The following is a 22,180-nucleotide window of genomic DNA, read 5'->3' on the forward strand; positions in this document are numbered from 1 at the left end:
TATATCTTTTTTTTAAAAAGGACTGCGTTCACTTGGGGCAGCACGGTGGTGCAGTGGTTAGCAATGCTGCCTCACAGCGCCGAGGTCCCAGGTTCGATCCTGGCTCTGGGTCACTGTCACTGTGGAGTTTGCACATTCTCCCCGTGTTTGCATGGGTTTCGCTCCCACAACCGAAAGGTGTGCAGGGTAGGTGGATTGGCCACGCTAAAAGTGCCCCTTAATTGGGATAAAAAAATGAATTGGGTACTCTAAATTTAAAAAAGGATTGCGTTCACTGGAGTTCAGAAGAATATGGGGGGAATCTCATAAAAACCTTTAAAATTCTATCAGGACTAGACAGTGTAGGTGCAAGCTGGATGGTCCCAATTGCGCGGATGTCTGGAAACAGGGGGTCACAGTCTGAGGCTATGGGGTAGAGGATATGGACAGAGATGAGGAGTAATTTCTTCCCCCAGAGAATGGTGAGCCTGTGGAATTCATTACCACAGGAAGTAGTTGAGGCCAAAATATTGTATGTTTGCAAGAAGCATTAGGGATTAGGCTATTGCGTTGGATTGATCAACCATGATCATATGAATGGCGACACAGGCTCGAAGGACTAAAAGCCTCCTTCTGCTCCTATTTCCTATGTACTTGTTTATTGCAAGGGGAATGAAGGGAGGTTTTCTTCAGTTATACAGGGCATTGGTAAGACTGCATCTGGAGTACTGTGGATAGTGTTGGCCTCCTTAGTTGAGAAAGGACATAAATGCATTGGAAGCAGGAGGTTTATTCAATTAATACTTGAAATGAGTGGTTTTCTTATGAGGAAAGGTTGGACACGGTAGGCTTGTATCTGCTGGAGTTTAGAAGAGTAAGAGATAACTCGATTGAAACATAAAAGGTCCTGAGGGGACTTGACAGGACAGATATGGAAAGGCCGTTTCCTCTTGATGGAGAATCTAGAACGAAGGGCCATTATTTAAAATAAGTGTTTGCCCATGTCAGACTGAGATACGGGAGAAAAATCTTCGCTGAGGGTCGTGAGGATTTGGAACTCTCTTCCGCAAAAGGTTGTGGAACAGAGTCTTTGAATATTTTTAAGGCAGAGGTAGAGATTCTTGATAAGCAAGGGGCTGATGAAAGCTCAAATGGGGTAAGCAGGAATGTGGAGTTTTGGTTAAAATCAGATCGGCCATGATCTTACTGAATTGAAGGGCCGTGTGGCCTATTTCTGCTCCTAATTTGTTTGTTCACATGTACTGACCCTTGGGGAACTTCACTACAAATGATCCTCCAGTCTGAAAATCATCCATTAACCATTAGTCTCTCTGTCCTGTCACTGAGCCAATTTTGCATCCAAGTTGCCACTACCTCTTTTATTCAACAAGCTATAACTTTGTCACAAGTCTATTATGTAGCACTGTGTCTTTTCAAAGTCCTGTACACCATGTCAAAAGCATTACCCTCTTTTACCTCTTCAAAAAATTATGGCTTGTGGAATAAAAGGGACAGTAGCAACATGGATTCAAAATTGACGGTCAATGGATATTTTTTCGGCTAGGGGAGGATTTGTAGTGATGTCCCCCAGGTGTCAGTATTGGCAGCTTTGCTTCTCCGGATATATATTAATGATCGATATCTTGGTGTGCAGGAGACAATTTAAAAGTTGTGGATAATACAAAACAGAGGTATTGTAAACTCTGGAGAGGAGAGTGTAGAACTTCAAAAGGACATAGACAGCTTGGTGGTGTGGGCAGATAGGTGGCAAATGGAGCGTAAGGTGCTGCAACATGGCAGGAAGAACATAAGAGAGAAAACATAAAATAAGGGGTAAAATTCTTTAGAGGGTGCAGGAGCAGAGGAACCTGGGTGGTTATGTGCATAGATCATTGAAGGCAGCAGGACAGATGGAGAGAGCAGTTAATAAAGCTATATAGTATTCTGGGGTTAATTAACAGGGGCCTAGAGTACAAGAGCAAGGAGGTTAAGCTGACACTAATTAGACCTCAGCTGGAGTGTTGTGTACATTTCTGGGTGCTGCGCTATAGGAAGGATGTGAACACCTTGGAGAGAGTGCAGAAGAGGTTTACAAAAATGGTTCCAGGGATGAGAAACTTCAATTATGAGGACAGATTGGAGAGCTTGGGGCTGTTCTCCTTGGAGGAGATTTGATAGAGATATTTATAATCATGAGGGAGCTGGACAGAGTAAATAGGCAGAAACTGTCCCTGCTCTTAAAAGGATCAAGAACGAGAAGGCACAGATTTAAAGTGATTGGCAAAAGAAGTAAATGTGACGTGAGAAGAAACTTTTCCACGTAACGAGTGGTTTGAGTCTGGAATGTGCTGCCTGGAAGAGTGGTGGAGGCAGGTTAAACCGAGGCATTCGACGATTATTTGAATAGAAACAATGTGTAGGATAACAGGGAAAAGGCAGGGGACTGACTGGCAGTCAGCTATGATGCCCGTTTGGAAAGCCGGTGCAGACACGATGGGACGAGCGGCCTTACTCTGCACTGTGACAATTCTATGCTCCTGAGATAAATTTAAAGTTTTACTGCACCACACTCACCCACATACTCATCCATGTTGAACGTCTTCACATATTTGAACGACAGATCTCCATCATTATAATATTCAATTAGCTTTTCATAGCATCCCAGTGGAGTGCCTCCTGTAGAATGATATTTAAAAAATACTACAGATGAATTCTGAACAGCAATAAAACAAACTAAGGTCAATCACCCACTTTATTGTCTCCTCACCCAATATAATGGAACATAGGATCAATCATTTAATCAGTGATGCGTTTTGAAAGAAGCACTTGGAGTTTTGTTTGTTCTTTCGTTGGACGGTGGTGGTGCTGAAAAAGCCAGCAGCTGTTCCCCATTCCTAATTAGCCTCGAGTGGTTTGCTGGAGGACAATTAACAGTCGCCCACATTACAATGGATGTGGAGTCATGTGTAGGCCAGACCAGGTAAGGATGGCGGATTTCCTTCTCTAAACAAAATTAGTGAACTAGATGGATTTTTACAACAATCAATGATAGTTTTATGGTCACTATCAGAGCGAATAATTTTCAATTCCAAAGTTTATTGACTGAATTTCAATTCCACCAACTGCCTTGGTGGGATTTGAACCCTTGTCTGCAGAATATTAGTCTGGGCCTCCGGATTACTAGTCCAGTGATATGACCGCTACACCACCAACTCCCCCAAATGGCAATATAGATGGATGCAGACTTGTGTCCACTGTACATTTTTGGCGGAATTTACCACGCAACCATTTCACAACGGCAGGAAGTGGCCTACCATTGGCGAGCGGTGGGATCTTCCTGTCCTATCTTTGTTTACGGGGTTTCCCATTGAATGCACCCCTCGCTGCCAAGAAACCAGCGGCGGGAGTGCGCTGTCCGGAAGATCCCGCCGGCGTGAACATCAGGAAAGCTTTAACCTTTGTAAAATATACATCATCCTATAATAAGTTTCATTTATAGAAAAGTAACAAGTACAACCAGTTCGTGGACTAGGTCATTTAGTTAGAGACAATGGGGAATGGACTTTCAATGTGGAGTCAGGAACCCAACACCCGGATAGATTCCATGTCCCAATTTTTAAATGTAATTGGCCTAATTGGCTAGGAGGCCACCAGTCTGGCACCTACGGCAAAGATCGGTAGTGGCCGCCACTGCCTCGCCAATTGGAGCAGGCAGCTCCTGGGAAGGTGGGAAGACCATGGAGACGAAACAAGGCAGACAGTGATCTTGCAGGCAAGGTAGGACCAGCACTTGTGCCGATGCTAGTTGGGCCCATGGGTTTGTCGAAGACAGTTTGGGCCCTGTGGCAAACCCGACAGTTGTGTACTGATGATGTGTACAAGGCTGTCCAGGCTCACCATAAAAATATTTGAAAGTTGCATTTGGGAACAGGAGCTCAAGTTCCCTACTCCACGTTCCCTGCTCTTTCCCCCTACCCTTTCAAAATTCAAGGCTGTCCCAGAAGCATCGGGATCCCAAGACGACCTTGAGGACCAGGGTTTTCAAAGCACCCCTGGATTGGGTCATGTCCCTGTGGTCCTTTGAAAATCCAGTCCTGGGAGTGTGACTACTCCAATGACTTGTGAGACAAGATGAAACCTTTTGGTTTAATAACTGCACTTGAAACCAGCAGAAGATAGAAAGCAAGTTTTCAAGCAAGTTTCACAGGATAGTACATTTCTATCAGCTTTTACTGCAGGTGACTCCGGTGGACTAACACTGCACTATGTACATTCTAACACTTCTTCCTGATTCCCAAATCCTGGCTTTGCTTTTACTGATTTTCAGCTGCAATATGTAACTTTCCCCTTTATATGGCTGTTCACATTCATCAGTTGCTCCACATGTCAAATTCAGAGCAATGAGTCACTAGTCCAAATAAACCAGAATAGTGTTTAATCCTGAGTTCAGGTTAGCCCATTTTAGTGTGCAAGAGCCTCATAAACGTGTGATAGAAACCCAGCAACCACAACGGTTTCAGATGTTTGAGTGGTAGGGAAGAGAAGGACAAGACAAATAAAACTGTCAAGTGGAAAGGTTCAAAGTAATGTTATTGCATTCATGGAGATAGAACATAGAACATTACAGCGCAGTACAGGCCCTTCGGCCCACAATGTTGCGCCGACCTGTGAAACCACTCTAAAGCCCATCTACACTATTCCCTTATCGTCCATATGTCTATAGAATGACCATTTGAATGCCCTTAGTGTTGGCGAGTCCACTACTGTTGCAGGCAGGGCATTCCACGCCCTTACTACTCTCCGAGTAATGAACCTACCTCTGACATCTGTCTTATATCTATCTCCCCTCAACTTAAAGCTATGTCCCCTCGTGCTAGACATCACCATCCGAGGAAGAAGGCTCTTACTGTCCACCCTATCCAATCCTCTGATCATCTTGTATGCCTCAATTAAGTCACCTCTTAACCTTCTTCTCTAACTAAAACAGCCTCAAGTCCCTCAGCCTTTCCTCCATATGTCGGACTATTTGCAGTGTTCTTACCAAAAGTACCACTTGTACTTGTTTTTTTATATATAGGGGAAAGAAAAAAATATTGTACATCGCTGTATAATTCGGTTTTGACTGGCTGTAACAGAACATCAGAATACAGACAATTGAACTCAGGAATCAGCCTTCAAAAGCCAAATAAGATTGATGGAATACAGGAGACCTAAATGATGTGTTGTCAAAATTGCAACATAAAACCACCCATAATCAGGCACTAATTTGGTCGTACACAAAGAAAAGGCATTGGGCGGGATTCTCCGTCGGCTGATGCCAAAATTGGGAAAGGCGATTGAACGGAGAATCGTTTTTGACACCAAAATCATGGCGGACGCCAGGTTCACGCCAAATCGCAATACTCCGGTACCTCGACAGCGGTGCCAATGTGTTCCACTCCGCACGTACAGTAAATGCCGTTTGCGTATCATTAGTGGGCCTGACCCTGTATTCTCCAGGGCCTCTGCGATTCTCCGCCTCCACTGAGGGGAATTCCCGATGGCGAGGTTCACTTGTGCCTTTTTTTAAAATCTGGAAAGAGGCACCGTGGCTGCTGAGGGGGAGAGAGAGGGTAGAGAAAGTGTCTAACAGCGCTATAGAGTGCTGAGAATTGTGCCGTTGACTGGGGGCCTTCCGCCAGGACCGGGAGGTGACCAGTAAGTGGGCTGTGAAGTCAGGGTGGACAGGCCTACAAGGCAGCCATGCAGCTGCACACGCCTCCAACTGCCCACTGCGAACTTTGTGCCATGGGTCGTATAGTTGTCCCCCCAGGTCACCACCCTAGGTGCCCTCTGCCCCAGCCGACCCATCAACAGGATGGGCACACTCCAGTGCAACCAGTGCCATCTTGTTGGTTGGGATGAGTGTGTGGGTGGAGTGAACTGTGTATATATGGCTGCAGCTTGTCAGCCTCCTGAGCGTCAATCTTGAACCGTGCGAATCCGGCACCGTTTTTCATTGGAATCAATTGTGTTCCACGTGGCACCGGTGCTAGCCCCTCAATGGTGGCTGAATCGGTCCAGATGCAGCGCCAGTTTTGCTGTCGTACATGTCCATAAATCCTGCCCCGCCGTCAACATAGAATCATAGGATTTACAGTGCAGGAGATCATTCGGCCCATCAAGTTTGCACCGGCCCTTGGAAAGAGCACCCTACTTAAGGCGACATCTCCACCCTATCCCTGTAACCCAGTAACCCCACCTAACCTTAGAGTCAGGAATGGAGAGTCCCGCCCGTTATCTTTTGATGTTAATGATCAATGATGAACATTTACCTGGGCACTAAATACAACCTTGAAAGACTCAAACTGACTAAATGACCAACAGCACAAGCTCAATTCATATCAAATATCTTCCAGTGTTGTTACTGTTACGTACCAGTTGGCAAACCCAGGGTGAAGTACCTGTCTGGACCAGGGTTGAACCTAACCATCCGATTCCTGATGTACTTTGCAGCCCATTCGCTGACTTTTATGCGATCCTCCAATATTATCAATTTCATTGTTCCTCATATATTCAAGGAAACTGAAAAAAAAAACAAAGCACTTTGCGCTAAATCTTTAAATGTACAATACTGCCTCAATGAGGTACCCGGGGTTCGGCCTAGTTCCGGGAGTAAGTCCAAAGGCTCCAGTGTCCTGTTGGCCACAGTATAACAAATTTCCTTGGAAAACTCAAACGACAGAGACATTATTTCACCCTCATAAGCTCGACAAAGTGTCTGAGAATATTTCCCTCCCACCCAACCCCCGCTTTAAAAATGGACGTGCATGAACTAAAAAACATTCTACAAATTGCAGGGAAGGAGAATATTATTCTTGTTCAATGACAGCAGTAGGCATCTAAAAATTGAGATACAATGGAATGTTTGCTGAACATTGTTGAGAGGCAGTTCATTATTTATAAGGTGTCCATCATTTTATTCACAGCCGCAAGAGGTTAGTTATTAGCCAATTCTGCTATTTCTTCAAATCATGTACAGCCTTTCAGTTCTGTGGGCTGCAAAAGATGGTTCCACCTGGATGGGCACCCAAATAAAGTGATTTCTCTAAGGGACGAAACAGGGAGGATTAACTAACTATTGTAAATCATTGATTTGTACAAATATGGTCAAAAATCAATTTCCAATATTGGTCTCCTCCCCTTCCACTGAGATTTTCAAATGAATTATTTCATCCATTATTAGATAATAGGCTGTCTTAGATGATGACAGTTCAAAAACATGCAGAGAAAATCAATGAGTTAGAAGGAAGGGAGTGAATTTTATTTTACGTAGTTATGTTGTTCCTGCTGGTGAACATGAAATATATTGTTCCCCTTTCCTGACATCAAACAGTCCTGACTGCAGAGAACAAATTATTTCAAATAGTACTTAAGGGTGTATCTGTAGAGACAATAAAAATAGAGATGGGCAATAAGGGCTGGCCTTGCCAGAAGTGGGCAGGAAATTAAGTGCCATTCAATGGATCACACTCGCAAGAGTAATTGTGAATGGTACTTACCAAAGATTTAGGCTGAAGCTTTATTTCATGCTGGCTATGTGCCATTGCAGCATGTAGCTACATCGATACACCTTCTAGCTAAGTGTCAGAAATAATCATAAACTACGCGGAATTCTGTCTGCCATTGGGCTAAAGAATGGTTCGGCTTCAAGCCAAACATACAGGTCTCTGAATAGAAAAAGGGGAGCATACTGCAATTCCATCGCTCAAAATACCTTTCATTTAATGGACTGGAACACTAACTTCACACTAACTCTATAATTGGCTTCCTAGCTGAAGGGGTCACATTGAGGAAGATGAGAGACAGGGTGCTGGATTCTCCGATTATGTCCGGAGGAACTGTCTAGGTTTACAACGAAAAACTCGGCGAGGCCCCAGCACTGACTCTCCGACTGGCGAGGGACCAGCAGCCGCGCCAGGTAAAACTCATGGCCTTCACAAAACAGACGGCCGGAAAATTGCCTGGTCCGTGGCCGTGCGTGGACCCGACCTGCCAGATACTGCTCCCTCGACATCCCCTCACCAGTCCCCCCAGCCCTGTCCGTAGCCCCCCCGACCAGCGCCACTGCTCTCTCTCCCCCCCTGCCCCCCCCCCCCCCCCCCCCCCCCCCCCCACCCCTCCGCTGACTGTGGCACAACTGGACACAGTCCGCAGCCGCCATGCCAGCTCCATGAAAACTGAGAGCACACGTGTCACGCGCCGTCGGGAGCTCGGCTCATCGGGGATGGAGCATCAGTTACGTCCTGAGGCAGTCCCAACGGCGTGCACCATATTCTTCGATAAGGGCGTTATGGAGGGGACAGAGCATCCAAAAACAGGCGCCGCCCCCGATTCGGTCATAAACTGGAATTCTCCGCCCGATCGCGATATCGGCATCGGGCAACGGAGAATCCCAGCAGGAGTTGTCAGAATTTGTTGACAGGAAACAATGCAAATGGATAATTAAAACAACAACTTATACTAATATAGTATTTCTAATATATTGAAATGTCCCAAGGCACTTCACAAAAGGAAGTATTACGAGGAGATTTTAGGTCAGATGACTAAAAGCTTGATAAACAGGTAGGTTTTAAGGAGGTTAAGAAAGAATGAAAGCAAGGTAGAGAGGTGCAGGATGTATGCAGGGAATTTAAGAGCTTGGGACCAAGGCAACTGAAGACAAGGCCACCAGTGGAGATGCACAGAGGCCAGAATTGACGGAGCTCAGATATTCGAGGGCTGTGGGGCTGGAGGACAGACACACAATTTTAAAACTGAGTGCTAGCCAGAATTTACCAGTCTTTTTTTTTCAATTCTGGAATTTGCTTCCCTATTGGAATTTTACCTTTGACAATAGTGCCAACAAAAAAAGAGTTGAAAGTTATATACAAAACAGAAGAAAATCTGATGAAAATGAGCAGAAAGACTCTTTCCAATGAGAACATTGGAAAATAAAACTGAAATAAACAGACACAAGGGGATTTTGTAGCCATTGGAATAACAGGAACCATGGACTGAAAGGGCTCTAAACCTGAAAGGAAAATACAGAAAGTGTTTCAAAATGTTTAGCACTGCCTTTAAACAAACAAAAAGCCACCATTGCTGAATAAAGCCAACTGCCCCCTCTGTGAGATTAAGCAAAGAATTTCTGTTGGCGATGGCACAATAAATTTAAAGACACAGTATGAAAGCTGATGTTAGTGGGGTAAGGTGGGGAGAGACAGGGAAGAGACAGAGGATAATAAAAGCAAATGAACGACAATGGGCGGAATTCTCGTTCGCCCGGCAAGCAGAGAATCCCGCCCGAGGTCAATGGAGTTCTCCATTGTACGCGGCTCGCACGTGGGGTTCTTGCGGTGGATGGGGCGGGAGAATCCAGCCCAAAAAAGGAGATTACTCCTTCGGAGGTTCTTGTCTGTATCATCCAAAAGCAGTGAGCTAGCACACTCTCGAAACAGGAAAATAAAATAGAGCACTTCATAGAAACTCTATAGTGCAGAAAGAGGCCATTTGAGTCCGCACCGACCCTTAGAAAGAGTATCCTCCTTACACCCCATCCCTACCCTGCCCACACTCTGACCCAACCCATCCCTGTAACCCACCTCACATTTTGGACACCACGGGGAAATTTAGAATAGCCAATCCACCTAACCTGCACCACCTTGGACTGTGGGAAGAAACCCGAGCACCCGGAGGAAACCCACAGAGAGACACAGGGAGAAAGTGCAAACTCCACAGTCACCCAAGGCCGGAATTGAACCCGGGTCTCTGGTGCTGTGAGGCAGCAGTGCTAGCCACTGTGCCACCGTGCCGCCCGTTCTTATCGTTATTAAACACAACAGAACTCTATTAATCAGGTGCCTGCAAATTCTCAGTAACTGCAAAATAATCTGATCTGTATTAATTTCAAAGATGTAAATCAGTGGTGTTCAAACTGTAGAAGTGGAATCTAACTGTGGCAATCCTGGCTATGAGATACTCATTCTCTTGCAATTCGACTTATTTGTTGTTGGTCCATTTCTATTGCCTGGGCTGTCCTTGGTGCTGTTGGCTGCTCAACCTAAAAAACACAAGACCTATTTGAGCAACTTGAGGATATTAAATGTTGATGAATGAGACATGCCCCAAGGCTGGGTGGTACAAACCTACGTGACCCAGAGGTAAAAGGCCTATGCTCTGCTGCAGGGGACAGTCCAGTAAGCACTGGGGAATATTTTAAACTCGCCTTTCACACCGGGTAAAGTTATGCTGCAGTTTGCTTTGGAATCAAAGCGAAGTTGGGGCATTCATACTCCAGAAGCTTAACTCGGAGCTTGTGAGCACGGCCACCGCCTGGCCGGAGTGGAGGGACAAGACAGCCACACAATTTCCACCAGCCACGGCGATGAGTTAGTTCTGTACCTTTGCAAATCATCAAAGCTTGGGCGCTTGAAAATTTGTCCAGCTTGCTTGTGAGTGGACGAATTTGAGCACCAGCCCTGCCTGCTGAATCCCTCGATCCTGAGGCTCAACAGGTCTGCCTGCACCTTCTGTGCTTCCCGCCTTTCATCCAGTAAGAGATACAATGTAAAGGAGAGAGGAGGGGTCTGGCTCATTGGTGCCGGTCTGGACAGACCACCCAGATCTTGCACCTCCGTCTGTCCCAGATCCGCAGGAAGAACCTCGCTGGTGTGGAGCCACCGTAACTCCCGGAGCTGCCTCACCGCCCCCCACCCACGAAAAAAATAAAAGAGCAAAGCAGACACCCGGCTCGTCACATTTGCCGAGGGCTATTGCAACCACTGGGTGGGTTTTTTTTGCAATCACTGGGGGGGGGGGGGGGGAGCTATTGCAATTGCAATCACTGGGGAGGGGGCTATTGCAGGGGGCTACTGCAACCACTGAGGGGGGGGGCTACTGCAACAACTGGGGGGGGGGGGGCTATTGCAATTGCAATCACTGGGGAGGGGGCTATTGCAACTACTTGGGGGGGCTATTGCAGGGGGCTACTGCAACCACTGAGGGGGGGCTACTGCAACAACTGGGGGGGGGGCTATTGCAACCACTGGGCGAGGGACTATTGCAGGGGGCTATTGCAACCACTGGGAGGGGCCTATTGCAACCACTGAGGGGGGGGGCTATTGCATGGGGCCACTGCAACCACTGAGGGGGGGCTATTGCAACCACTGAGGGGGGGGGCTATTGCAACCACTAAGAGGGGACTATTACAACCACTGAGGGAAGCTATTGCAGGGGGCTATTGCAACCATGGGGGGGGGGCTATTGCAACCACTGGGGGGGGCTATTGCAACCACTGAGGGGGGCTATTGCAGGGGGCTAATGCAACCACTGGGGAGGGGGCTATTGCAACCAATGAGGGGGGGGGCTATTGCAGGGGGCCATAGTAACAACTGGGGGTAATTGCAACCACTGGGGGGGGGGGGGCTATTGCAACCACTGAGTGGAGGGGTAATTGCAACCACTGAGGGGAGGGGGGGCTATTGGAACCACCGAGGGGAGAACTATTGCAGGGGGCTATTGCAACCACAGGTGGGGTGCTATCTATTGCAACCACTGGGGGGTGTTGCAGCGCCTACACTTTGCATCTCACATGCTGAAGAGTCTCAATCAGTGAGGCATACGTCCCGGGCGGGAGAAGTTGCAGAATCCGAGTTTTAAAAAGCGGTAAAGTGAACTCTGGATACTGATGGGGAACCAAGAGGAGGTGAAAAGCATCAATGGACCCTCCCCCCAATTAAACATGAAAACCACAGCAGGTGGAAGTGACACATTGAGATGTCTCGCCAGGCCAGCAAGGTGAAGAAGTGGAAACTTTGCAACACAACGATTCAGCCCCACAATGAGCCTTTGGTGTTGTGAGCCCTAAACTCTGACACTCAAAAAGTGAAACCAGCCCAGTTTTTTTTTAAATCCCGACCAAGGAGCCTGTACTAAAGGGGAAATTCTTGAGGGCGATTCTCCCATCATTTGCCGAGTTCCCACGGAACAGGGGTTCGACTGCATTGATCCAAGCTTTCCCTCCCCGAGGCTTTGCCTCTTACTCACCCAGAGCAGTGAGCTGACTTCCGGGCTCCGCTTCAACATCAGCAGCAAACGCCAGCTCCTCTTACTTACCCTCCTCACCAAGCCCTGATCTGATTTCTAATCACCACAGCGCAAGCAGAGGACGGTCATATGATTTTTGTTGCCGGTCAGATGATCGGAAGAGAAAAAGGAAGACGAGGGAAATTAAATTCTTTGTACGGATGGCATGGAAATGCGGCCACTCTTGCGAATGAGGTTTGACACACAAAGCTGCACACAGACGCAGGGTATTCCCCATCTGCCACAAAGGCACAAATGTTATTGATTTTTTATCTCCACGTCAAATAAATCGAGTTTTGAAAAGACAGGTTTGCAGTTCCGCCTCATTGGTTTAAAGGACTGTAAGATATCCGTGACATGTTACCCTGTAATCTGAACTCCTCAGAGAAACAATTTGGATGAAGGGGCCGGAGGGATGGTTTCTAAATTTGATGACCGCACAAAGATAAGTAGGAAAGTAGATTGTGAAGAGGGCAGAAGGGGGGCTTCAAAGGGGAATGGATAGGTTAAGTGAGGGGAAAGATCTGGCAAAATCACACAGGTGGAGTTAGGGGAATAGGGTGGAGGCATGGGCTTAGGTAGGAGGTTCTTTCCAAAGGCTGCCACAGACTCGATGGGCCGAATGGCCTCCTGCACTGTAAATTCTATGAAAAGGAGTGTAATGTGGTAAAATGTGAAATTGTCCATTTTGGCAGGAAAAATGTAAAATAAGCATATTATCCAAATGCTGGTAGATTGCAGAGCTCTGATGCACAGAAGGATCTGGGTGGCCGAGTGCATGAATCAGAAAAGGCTGGGATACGTACAGCAAATAATTAGGAAAGTTAATAGAATGTTATTGTTTATTGTGAGGGGAATTGAATATAAGGGTCAGGAGGTTATGCTTCAGTTGCACAGGGCATTCGTGAGGCCTAATCTGAAGTATTGTATACAGCATTGGTCTCCTTATTTAAGGAAGGATGTAAATGCCTTAGCAGCAGTTCAGAGAACGTTTACAAGACTAATACCAGGAATGGGTGGTGTCGTTTTCTGTATTTGAGCTTCAATTGGAGATCCTTGACTTTCTCCAGGTTGTAGCCACCTGGGTTGGCCACTTCCCGACTTAAAATGGAGAACCGCAAAGACTGAAGGGAAATTCAGCCAACACAGGCAAAGACTAGCAAGTGCAGAAATCATGTGTATTGAAACTTGCAAAAACCAGACAGCACTGAAACCAGCAGCCATCTGCATAGTAATGAGCAATTCCAAGGCACAGTTGCAACACTCAAGGTGAATAAAGCCAAGCCAGACTCCTCGGCGCCAGCAGGAGCCAAGACAAAAGAAGGCCAATGGACATTTAGGGACCGCCCAGCGATCAGGGAACAACTCCAGTATTGGTGAAATCGATCCAAATGATCGGAACGCAGTCCAATCATTTGGAACCAGGTACGGGGTCCGCCCCGAAGGGAGGGAAGCCCCATGGGGACTATAAAGTAAAGCCCCCAAGTTCAAATCGTCTTTCTTGGCAGGGTCACTCAACAACGCGAATCAACCTGAGAGTGAACTGCCCAAGTGGCCACATCAACCAAGTAAGTCTCCAGTCAACGCTCGCTACGAGATAGGCGCTCCTAGCTACAAGTCCATACCAGCTTTTGAATCCTGCAGACTCAGGACCTGAACGAAAGGCCATTTGTTCCCCTGACCTGGTGGGCCAATTCCGAAGCTAAGTATAGGCCTTTTAGTGATAGGAATAGTCTAGAAAATAGAGTTTCTGCATGAGTAGTGATTTACTGTGTATAATAAATGTGTTTTGATTTGAATCTTACTGATTGGTGTGTTGAGTTATTGATCATTACTTGAACTTGAACCTCGTGGCGGTATCATAAAGATACTCTAGAGCAAAGGTTAAACAAACAGAGCAAATTACGAATTAAGAGCCAACCAAAAGTTAGCAAGAAGGTGACGATGTGTATCATGCAGTAGTCAGGATGTGGGACAGAAAATAAATCAAGAGATAGAAAAGGCATGTAAAAAAGGCAATATTACAATAATCATGGGGGACTTCAATATGCAGATGGATTGGGAAAATCAGGTTGGTAGTGGACCCCGAGAAAAGGAATTTGTGGAATGTCTAAGAGATGGATTTTTGGAGCAGCTTGTGACAGCCTTTTCGGGAACAGGCGATTTTGGATTTGGTGATGTGTAATGAGGCAGACTTGATTAGGAAACTTAAGGTGAAGGAATCCTGAGGGAGCAGTGACCACAATTTGATAGAATTTACTCTGCAGTTTGAGAGGGTGAAGCTGGAATCAGATGTAACTCTATTATAATTAAATAAGGGTAACTACAAAGACATGAGGGAGGAGCTGGCCAGAGTTGATTGGAAATGGAGCCGAGCAGGGAAGACAGTGGAACAGCAATGGCAGATGTTTTTGGGGGTTATTCGGGAAGCACAACAGAAATTCATCCCAAGAGGAGGAAACACGCAAAGGAGAGGACAAGGCACCAATGGCTGAAGAGGAAAGTCAAGGACAGCATAAAAGCAAAAGAAAAAGCATACAAAGTGGTGAGGATTAATGGGAAGCCAGAGGATTGGGGAGCCTTTAAAAGCAAGTAGAGGACAACTAAAAAAGCAATAAGGGGGGAGAAGATGAAATATGAGTGCAATCTAGTTAGTAATATAAAAGAAGATTAGAAGAATTCTTTTCAATATATAAAAGGTAAGAGGGAGGCAAAAATTAGACATTGGACCACTAGAAAATGTGGCTGGAGACTTAATAATAGGAAGCAAAGAAATGGCAGAGGAACTGATAGTTACTTTGCACCAGTCTTCACGGTGAAAGACATCAGTGGGATGCCAGAGCTCCAGGAGAATCAGGGGGCAGAGGTGAGTGCAGTGGCCATCACTAAGGAGAAGGTTCTGTTAATTGAAATGTCTGAAGGTCGATAAATAACATGGACTGGATGGACTACGCCCCAGGGTTCTAAAAGAGATAGCTGAGGAGATTGTGAAGGCATTGGTGGTGATCTTTCAGGAATCACTGGAGGCAGGAAGGTTCCCAGAGGACTGGAAAGTGGCTAATGAAATACCGCTGTTTAAGAAGGGAAGGAGGCAGAAGACGGGAAATTATAGGCCGGTTAGCCTGACTTCGGTCATTGGTAAGATTTTAGAGTCCATTATTAAAGAAGAAATCACGGAGTACTTGGAAGTGCATGATAGAATAGGAGTGAGTCAGCACGGCTTTGTCAAAGGGAGGTCATGTCTGACAAATCTGTTAGAGTTTTTTGAGGAAGTAACAAGGAGGTTAGACAAAGGGGAACCAGTGGACGTGATTTATTTAGATTTCCAGAAGGCTTCTGATAAGGTGCTGCATAGGGGACATTTAAATCAGTTAAGAGCCCATGTTGTTAAGGGTAAGATCCTGGCATGGATAGACGATTGGCTGACTGGCAGAAGGCAGAGAGTGGGGATAAAGGGGTCTTTTTCAGGATGGCAGCCGGTGACTAGTGGTGTGCCTCAGGGGTCGGTGCTGGGACCACAACTTTTCACAATATACATTAATGATCTGGAAGAAGGAACTGAAGGCACTGTTGCTAAGTTTGCAGATGATACAAAGATCTGTAGAGGAACAGGCAGTATTGAGGAAGCAGGCGGGTTGCAGAATGACTTGGACAGGCTAGGAGAGTAAGTGATAATGATACTCATAAGTGATAATGATACTCCGTTCACTTCAAAGGAGTTCGAGGACTAACTGAAGAGAAACTGCAGACGCCCCATCAAGTTGGCTCCGTATCGCCTTGCAACAAATGGATTGGCCAAACATTTTGTTCAATCATTGAAGTATTGGAGGACACTGGAGTAACATTGGCAAGAAGAGTGAATAAATTTTAATGTCTTACCCAAACACCGCACACGCAACAACATAGAGTTCACCAGCAATGTTGTCGTTCAAAATGAAACTGCAAACAGTTTGATTTGTTGATACCCCCTGATACTTCAGAGATTGTCAAACAACAACAGGAAGGACAGCTTGCTACAAGGGAGCAAACTCTAAAAAGTGAGTATTCAATCAAGAGCAAATGATAGCCAGAAGCTACACCACCAATGAGAAATGGTTACCTGCTGTGATGCAAGAAAAGAAATGTCCGGTATCATACACCAGGGGCCGGATTCTCCGATTCTGAGCACACGGCAGCGTGGGAACGGCGGCATTTTATGACCGAACATCCAGTGTAAAACGGCCACCAATCCTCAGTTTGGCTGGGGGCTAGCAGCCGAACAGCATAGTGCACCCGGTTCTAGCTGCCGCCAGGGCCCGGAGAATTGCAGGGTCCATGGTCGCGCATGCGCACGGTGGTGGCCTGTAGCGGCCGAGCATGCAACACGGCGCCGGCCATGCGTGGGCCTGGCCTGCAAAATAGTGCCTCCGCTTTGGCCGGCTCGTGAGCCCTGGACCATCGCCCAACACTGCCCCCAGCCCCCGACAAAGTCGCCCCACCCATGGATCGGCCTTCCCCCGACTGTGGCGGTGCTGGACTTAGTCCGCAGCCACCACGCCGAGTTCCCGATGGATGATAGCACACGCGACCAACGCCGTCGGGAACTCGGCCGGACGGGGGCAGAGCATTGGGGGTGGGCCTCAGGCAAAGTCCTGAGGCAGTCGGTACGCCGCTTTGGAGCGGGTGGAGCATCGCGAAAGCGGCACCGCCCCCGATTTGGTCAGAAATGGGTATTCTCCGGCTGATTGCCAAACGCGATTTCAGCATCGGCAACCAGAGAATCCTGCCCATCGCAGACGGATGATGAAAGAGTTTGATGAGCTCATACTGATTAGCTACTAGCTTCACAAAGTGAAGTCGCTTATACTTCTCATAAAGTACCTCCCTAAAATCTAGACAGCAATACTTAGGAACAGTGACAAGTTCAGATTCTGTTTCTGAGGACTTTCCAATACCTATAGAGACAGACACTGGAGTAATTACCCAGGAAGTACCACGTGAAGGAAAAGAGGTCCCTTCCATGGTCTTGAGTAGTCAGGTTCTAGATAGTCAAACTCAACCTAAAAGGAATAGACATCCACCTGAGAGACTGTCTAATTCAGTTGTAAATACGTATAGAGATAATGCATGAGTGGATCTGTTGTATAAGTATTAAGCCATTGTCGCTGTAGTAATGATGGGGGAAGAGTGTTATGTATCTGAGAATACATCCCTGCTGGTGAAACGTCATGTGATCTGTAGTGACATCAGTAGAGTGTTTGCACGGGCTTCAGTTTTCCATCTTAGATTGTATGAGCAATAAAACCTCTCGTAGTGTTTGTAAGAATCCAGCGTGTGGGCACTGCCAGACTCTTTGCAGCAAAGGCAGAGATATAACAGTCCTTCCCTAATCTAATTTTGAGATCAACTCTAGTGTCCCAATAGCAACCTGGTCAAGGTCAGATAACTCAGCACTGTCTGGAACCTGAACCCAGGACATTTCTAATCTGTAAGGTTCAGTTACTTGCAGTTATGTTTTTAATGGTATAAAATATGCCAAATGGTGACCTAATTTTCTCTCCTTAATAGGGAGCTGGCATATTTGTTCCCTTTTCCACTTTAGAATAAGATCCATCAGCTTAGTTTTATCTTTAATGAGGTTCAAAGGTTAAACTAACTGCTATATTTCTGATGACTCATGGCAGATAAATGAGGGCATTTTGTAGATTACCATTCTGGACTTACGTTTGGCCAGGTGGAATGATCAAATTCAAGGATTGGCTGATATGCTAGGAAGGGGATTGAGTTAATAATAATAATAACCTTTATTGTCACAAATAGGCTTACATTAACACTGCAATGAAGTTACTATAAAAAGCCCTTAGTCGCCACATTCTGGCGCCTGTTCGGGTACACAGGGGGAGAATTCAGAATGTTCAATTCACCTAACAGCACATCTTTTTGGACTTGTGGGAGGAAACCAGAGCACCCGGAGGACACCCATGCTGACACAGGGAGAACGTGCAGACTCCGCACAGACAGTGACCCAAACCAGGAATCGAACCCAGGTATTAGGCAGTATGAAGCAACAGTTCTAACCACTGTGCTACCCTACCGCCCTAGTTCGGAACTAGGGAATGCCACTTTATGTATCTCAGCTGGAGAATGCATATTTCCAGGGCAAAGACAGGTAACAGAGGATCCTGAAAGGAAAATGGAAACAGCCCTCCAAAGCCACCTTAAAATGATTGGTGGGGACCATGATACTGCCTGAAACACCTCCACTAGTTCCATCATTTCTACCAGTAGCATTCCACTGTTCCATTGTGATTACTTTTCCTGCTATATCCACCTTACAAAAAACCATAGTCAAATCCCACATATTACTGACTCTGCCATAAGTGAGGTGTCCTGATGGTTCAAGGTATTGATGCACTGACACGTTCCATAATCAAACTGAGTTTGATCCTGCATATCCTCACGTGGTCAGCAGTCAGTACCATCTGTCACACCAGAGAGAAGATACACAAGCGAGAAAGGGATTTACTCAAGATGGCGACGGAGTGTGGCGACTCTCTGCTAGCTCTCTCACACAGACCCACTTCTTACATCTCCTATACCTTGTGTTGCCCTATTCTATATTTTCTTTTCATATACTAAGTGATCTGTTTGAGCTGCACACAGAAAAATACTTTTCACTGTACCTCAGTACACGTGACAATAAACAGATCCCATCCAATCTGATGCCAAATCAGATCAAATCATTGCCCTGCGCCATCTAGAGCTTGGTACAAGTTCAATCATTACAGGAAGCTAGGGGCAGGTCTGGCTTCATTGTTATGTAATAATTTATGGTTACCTGAAGAATGGAGAGCACAGTGTAACTTTTCACTATAAATATCCAAGTGAGAATTCTCCATAGTATAAATTCCATTGTAATACATAATTATGTCTTTCAGCTGCCATAATTTTGTCCAAAGAAGGTAGTTAATGCAATCTCGGGCAATAAAATGTATAACCTCCAGCAGATTTATAAGATGGGTTTCGACTTCACTGAAGATAAAATGTGGACAGATTCCAAAGTTTCCTGAAAATGCTGCATTAGGAGGCGAGAACAAGCCATTCTCTTATTATTCATTTTAATTAGATGGTATGTTGTAACCTAGAACAGTTTAAAACAATATCACAGCAGGTCTGCAGTTTCCCACGAGACAAGTTCATGATTTTGGCTGTTTCATTAAGGATAGGCTCACAAACTGGGACTCCTCAGGAAAGGAGACTTGCAGCATGGCTTAGCTACAGCAAGGTGCGTCTTTGCACATTTGGACTTGCGCCCTTTGTCTTTTGCCCCGAGCACTTGCTGTAATTGGCAGGAAGTCAAATTAAAAAGCAAAGGTCAATGGGATCAGGTTAAACTGTGAAAATGAGAATATCTTTTACCAGATAGACTTTGAAACAAATATTTTTGGTTTCCCTTTCAACAAAAGCAAGCTGGAGAGAACTCATCCACTGAGTTTTTTTTTTTTAAATTTTCTCATCTTAATCATTGCGTGGCTCATTCCACCCTGGTCATAAAGGTGAATGTTTTCTGCAACAACAGATGGGCTTTTAGCGAAGGCTCCAAAAATCTTCACTAAAGCTCCTTTAGGAAATTGATTAGCCACTCGTATGGTGGCACAGTAGTTGGCGCTGCTGCCTCACAGCGCCAGGGACACAGGTTCAATTCCGGCGTTGGTGTGCGACTGCCTATGTGGAGTTTGCACTTTCTCCCTGTGACTGCGTGGGTTTTCTCTGGGTGCTCCCGTTTCCTCCCACAGTCCAAAGATGGGGTTACAGGTTTAATAAAAGGGGAGTCAGACGAGTAAACAAAAGGAGACATTTATTTATAATAACAACTATTTACAAGGGCCCGGTTAAACCTCACCGGGTCCTCTCTCCGTGTCGGTTGGTTCCTATCTGTCCGACCTTTTATGCAATATGTTTATCTGCCCCGTAGTTAGCGGGGGAGCTCATGCACCTCGAGCCACATGGGGGAAACAATCGATCCCACCCAGTGTGTCCATGCAGGTTACACCTTCTCAAAGTCTGAAGACCCCCAAAGGGAATGATGAGGATGAGGAGTAGACGAAGAAAAGTTCTAAACACCGATGACGAGGAAGGATCAGAAGAAACTGGCGCAGTCCCGGCGGGTGGCGGATGACGCAAACACTTTGGCCTCGGCACTCTGTTGCCTGGCGGTGGGACCTTTATTACGGCCCTCGGTACATTGTCCTGGACATTGGACTATGTCAGTCAGCAATACTCAGTCATGGACAACTCTTTGCATTGGAAGACCAAATAGTTTCAGGCCGACCAAAGAGCATCTTTCACCAAGTTACTCCAGCAGAAATCGATATTTGACTCGGGTACGAGCAGAGTTCTGTCCATTACTTTAGTCACCTCTTCAAACAATGGAATTCTTCAGACACAACCTTTTGCATTATGTTGATCCCCTTCAATCAACGGAAAATTGTCAAGTTGTTCACTCACTCTATCGTGAATTATAGACTCCAGTAATATCCTGAAAACTGAAGTTAAAAGCTTTTCACTGCGGGTGCTAGAAACTAAAACAAAAACAGAAAATACTGGGCAATCTCAGTCTGGCAGCATCTGTGGAGAGAGAAGGAAGATAACGTTTCAAATCTGGATGACTCTTTGTCAAAGCTGGAGAGAACTGGAAATATGGCTAGCTAGCTTACACCCATATTTCATCTTCATCCCTTTATTGATTTTTTAGTTGTCCTCTGCTTGCTTTAAAGGCTTCCCAATCCTCTTGCTTCCCATGAATCCTCGCCATTTTCCTTGACTTCCCTTGTCAGCCATGGTTGCCTTATCACGTTTCCTCTTTCTTGGGATGAATTTCTGCTATGCTTCCCGAATAACCCCCAAAAACTCCTGCCTTTACTGTTCAAACAAAGAACAAAGAAACGTACAGCACAGGAACAGGCCCTTCGGCCCTCCAAGTCCGTGCCGACCATGCTGCCCGACTAAACTACAATCTTCTACACTTCCTGGGTCTGTATCCCTCTATTTCCATCCTATTCAAGTATTTGTCAAGATGCCCCTTAAATGTCACTATCGTCCCTGCTTCCACCACCTCCTCCGGTAGCGAGTTCCAGGCACCCAGTACCCTCTGCGTAAAAAAACTTGCCTCGTACATCTACTCTAAACCTTTCCCCTCTCACCTTAAACCTATGCCCACTAGTAATTGACCCCTCTACCCTGGGGAAAAGCCTCTGACTATCCACTCTGTCTATGCCCCTCATAATTTTGTAGACCTCTATCAGGTCTCCCCTCAACCTCCTTCGTTCCAGTGAGAACAAACAGAGTTTATTCAACCGCTCCTCATAGCTAATGCCCTCCATACCAGGCAACATTCTGGTAAATCTCTTCTGCACCCTCTCTAAAGCCTCCACATCCTTCTGGTAGTGTGGCGACCAGAATTGAACACTATAGTCCAAGTGTGGCCTAAGGTTCTATACAGCTGCAACATGACTTGCCAATTCTTATACTCAATGCCCCGGCCAATGAAGGCAAGCATGCCGTATGCCTTCTTGACTACCTTCTCCACCTGTGTTGCCCCTTTCAATGACCTGTGGACCTGTACTCCTAGATCTCTTTGACTTTCAATACTCTTGAGGGTTCTACCATTCACTGTATATTCCCTACCTGCATTAGACCTTCCAAAATGCATTACCTCACATTTGTCCGGATTAAACTCCATCTGCCATCTCTCCGCCCAAGTCTCCAAACAATCTAAATCCTGCTATATCCTCTGACAGTCCTCATCTCTATCCGCAATTCCACCAACCTTTGTGTCGTCTGCAAACTTACTAATCAGACCAGTTACATTTTCCTCCAAATCATTTATATATACTACAAAGAGCAAAGGTCCCAGCACTGATCCCTGTGGAACACCACTGGTCACAGCCCTCCAATTAGAAAAGCATCCTTCCATTGCTACTCTCTGCCTTCTATGACCTAGCCAGTTCTGTATCCACCTTGCCAGCTCACCCCTGATCCCGTGTGACTTCACCTTTTGGACTAGTCTACCATGAGGGACCTTGTCAAAGGCCTTACTGAAGTCCATATAGACAAC

At 46.0% G+C, this 22,180-nt stretch overlaps 1 protein-coding gene across 2 annotated transcripts in view; it reads right to left on the bottom strand.

The window, feature by feature from the left end:
* The window catches only part of LOC140427064 (glucosamine-6-phosphate deaminase 1-like), a 30,477-nt gene extending 18,163 nt beyond the window's left edge, over positions 1-12,314 (bottom strand). The window contains exons 1-3 of one of the 2 annotated variants that reach the window (XM_072512533.1): positions 12,046-12,314; positions 6,397-6,543; positions 2,554-2,655 (exon numbers count right to left, since the gene is read on the bottom strand). In XM_072512533.1, coding sequence (XP_072368634.1) covers positions 2,554-2,655; positions 6,397-6,520 — 226 coding nt within the window. In that variant the 5' untranslated portion in view covers positions 6,521-6,543; positions 12,046-12,314. Of the gene's footprint in view, positions 1-2,553; positions 2,656-6,396; positions 6,544-10,401; positions 10,575-12,045 lie in introns of those variants that run through there. The other variant, XM_072512534.1, reaches the window with a different exon arrangement.
* Between the last annotated feature and the right edge of the window lie 9,866 nt (positions 12,315-22,180).

The sequence above is a fragment of the Scyliorhinus torazame genome, chromosome 7 (genome assembly GCF_047496885.1).
Source record: "Scyliorhinus torazame isolate Kashiwa2021f chromosome 7, sScyTor2.1, whole genome shotgun sequence".
Taxonomy (NCBI): domain Eukaryota; kingdom Metazoa; phylum Chordata; class Chondrichthyes; order Carcharhiniformes; family Scyliorhinidae; genus Scyliorhinus; species Scyliorhinus torazame.